At 36.2% G+C, this 1,770-nt stretch overlaps 1 protein-coding gene across 1 annotated transcript; it reads left to right on the top strand.

The window, feature by feature from the left end:
• The first annotated feature begins 97 nt into the window (after positions 1-97).
• Positions 98-505, top strand: LOC136066124 (uncharacterized). The gene has a single exon (XM_065769987.1). The coding sequence runs from the start codon at positions 98-100 to the stop codon at positions 503-505; it is 408 nt and encodes a 135-aa protein (XP_065626059.1).
• The last annotated feature ends 1,265 nt before the right edge of the window (positions 506-1,770 follow it).

Genomic DNA, 1,770 nt, shown 5'->3' with positions numbered 1-1,770 from the left:
CAAAAAACCCTTATTTTACCTCCCTAATCTTAAAAGGAACGGTTCTTCTCCTCCCAGCATAACTAGCTCAACTCCAAGAAAAGATTGCGTCAAAACCATGCATTTCAAGGTCACTGCTGAAAATGCAAATTTGGATGGTGAAACGTGCAAGTCACTTGCATTGCATTGTGTTGAGGAGACAGAGAGCCGACTTGGTAGCAAAATGGATTCAGAGTTTTATTTGTTTGTGAAAGAAAACTCTGAGGATATTATTGAGATAGAAAAGTATCCCAAACTTAAGCATGTTAAGCCACAATTGAGTATCAAGACTCAAGTCACTTGTGCAGGTTGGGATGAATATTTAGGGGCCAAAGAGGTAGCATTTCGTGAAGGGAGTAAGCCTATAAATGTTTCATATTGGATCGGGTCAGTTCTTGATGGTCTTGTCATGGCAATGCCACCTCCTAATCAGGCTACTCATGGAGTGAACATTTTAGTGGCAATTCCTAATGAGAACGAACTTTAGGATGGGCCAGATGGCCAGATGTCATCCTCATCCGAGTATGCTATTCGTTAAAAATTGTTTGCTATGCAGTTTAGTTTGAACACTGATTTGTAAGTCTTATGTAATATGTATTTGATTAATAAAAGCGTGTTGTGTATTTGAATGATCAAAATACTTTAAGTTGTTTGTAATTTGTTGAGGACATTTTTTCCCCAACTACAGCTTATAAAAATACTTATAGACCAAGGTCATAAGGTCAAACAGCAAACATCAGCAAGTGTGGCTTAACAGTAGGAAACCCTCGAAAGCTCCATTGGCTCAAAGGTTTGAGTCTCAGTTCTAAAAACTTTATGTTGTGGGCTGCTTCAGCATTTGGCCCAAGTTGACTTGGCGGTATAAAACGTGGGCGTAAATAGTAATATGCCTTGTTGTACACTGGTGGTATCCTTGGGTTTACCTAACGTATACCTTGAGGCGTGGGGTGATGATTACACACGGGAACCCCTTATTTTGTTCTTTAAAAAAAAAAAAGGGTCCAACACCAATTAATAATGAATTTACGGTCCAACTGATTGTTTGTATTCCTATTTGTTATGCCGAATAAGCTCACATGTGAAAAGAAGAACCCAACAAAATGATAATTAAAAGATGTGGATTGAAAGGAAAAAGAGCCATTTTGCATCGATATGGGCTCTCTAAACAGTTCCCCATTAAGCTCGGAACGCTGGTGAGAAAAATGAATCCATACTAGATGCGATGTGCAGCTCATAAACACTCATGGAAGAACCAAAAACCTGTTGAACATAAACACTTCACCCAACACACATTTCTCTTCCCAACAAAGAGAGTCAACCAGCTACTCTAAATCCCTTAACTATCAAAAACACTACAGTCTTGCATTTTCCATCAATTTTTCAGCAACTTAGCTACAACGCTTATGCTAAAATGGTACCTTGTTAATTTTGAAAAACATTCCTAAATTTCACCATTTGAAAGGTAAATAACCTAACTAATTGGAAATTAGATTTTGGAAAAAACTTGATTGTGCAAACTATTAGAATGAGTCTGCGCATAGACGAAGGGCAATAATTGTTGTCGCAACTTTTCTTCAAAAGTATAATTTTCAATGATGGCTTGCCATTTCAGTCTTCTTTCTTCATTGATATTTCTTTCATTTGTCAAATATTATTTTGACAGTTTTATTTTATGTTTCTAATAAATATGAAAACTTTTTATTGCTATTTTAATTGCTAAGAGTAGTTTTTTTTCAAATATAATATAATTCT

Source organism: Quercus suber, unplaced genomic scaffold (genome assembly GCF_002906115.3).
Source record: "Quercus suber isolate HL8 unplaced genomic scaffold, Cork oak 2.0 scaffold_2035, whole genome shotgun sequence".
NCBI classification, from domain to species: domain Eukaryota; kingdom Viridiplantae; phylum Streptophyta; class Magnoliopsida; order Fagales; family Fagaceae; genus Quercus; species Quercus suber.
Note: the sequence above shows the minus strand (reverse complement) of the source record. Positions and strands in the feature narration are given on the sequence as shown.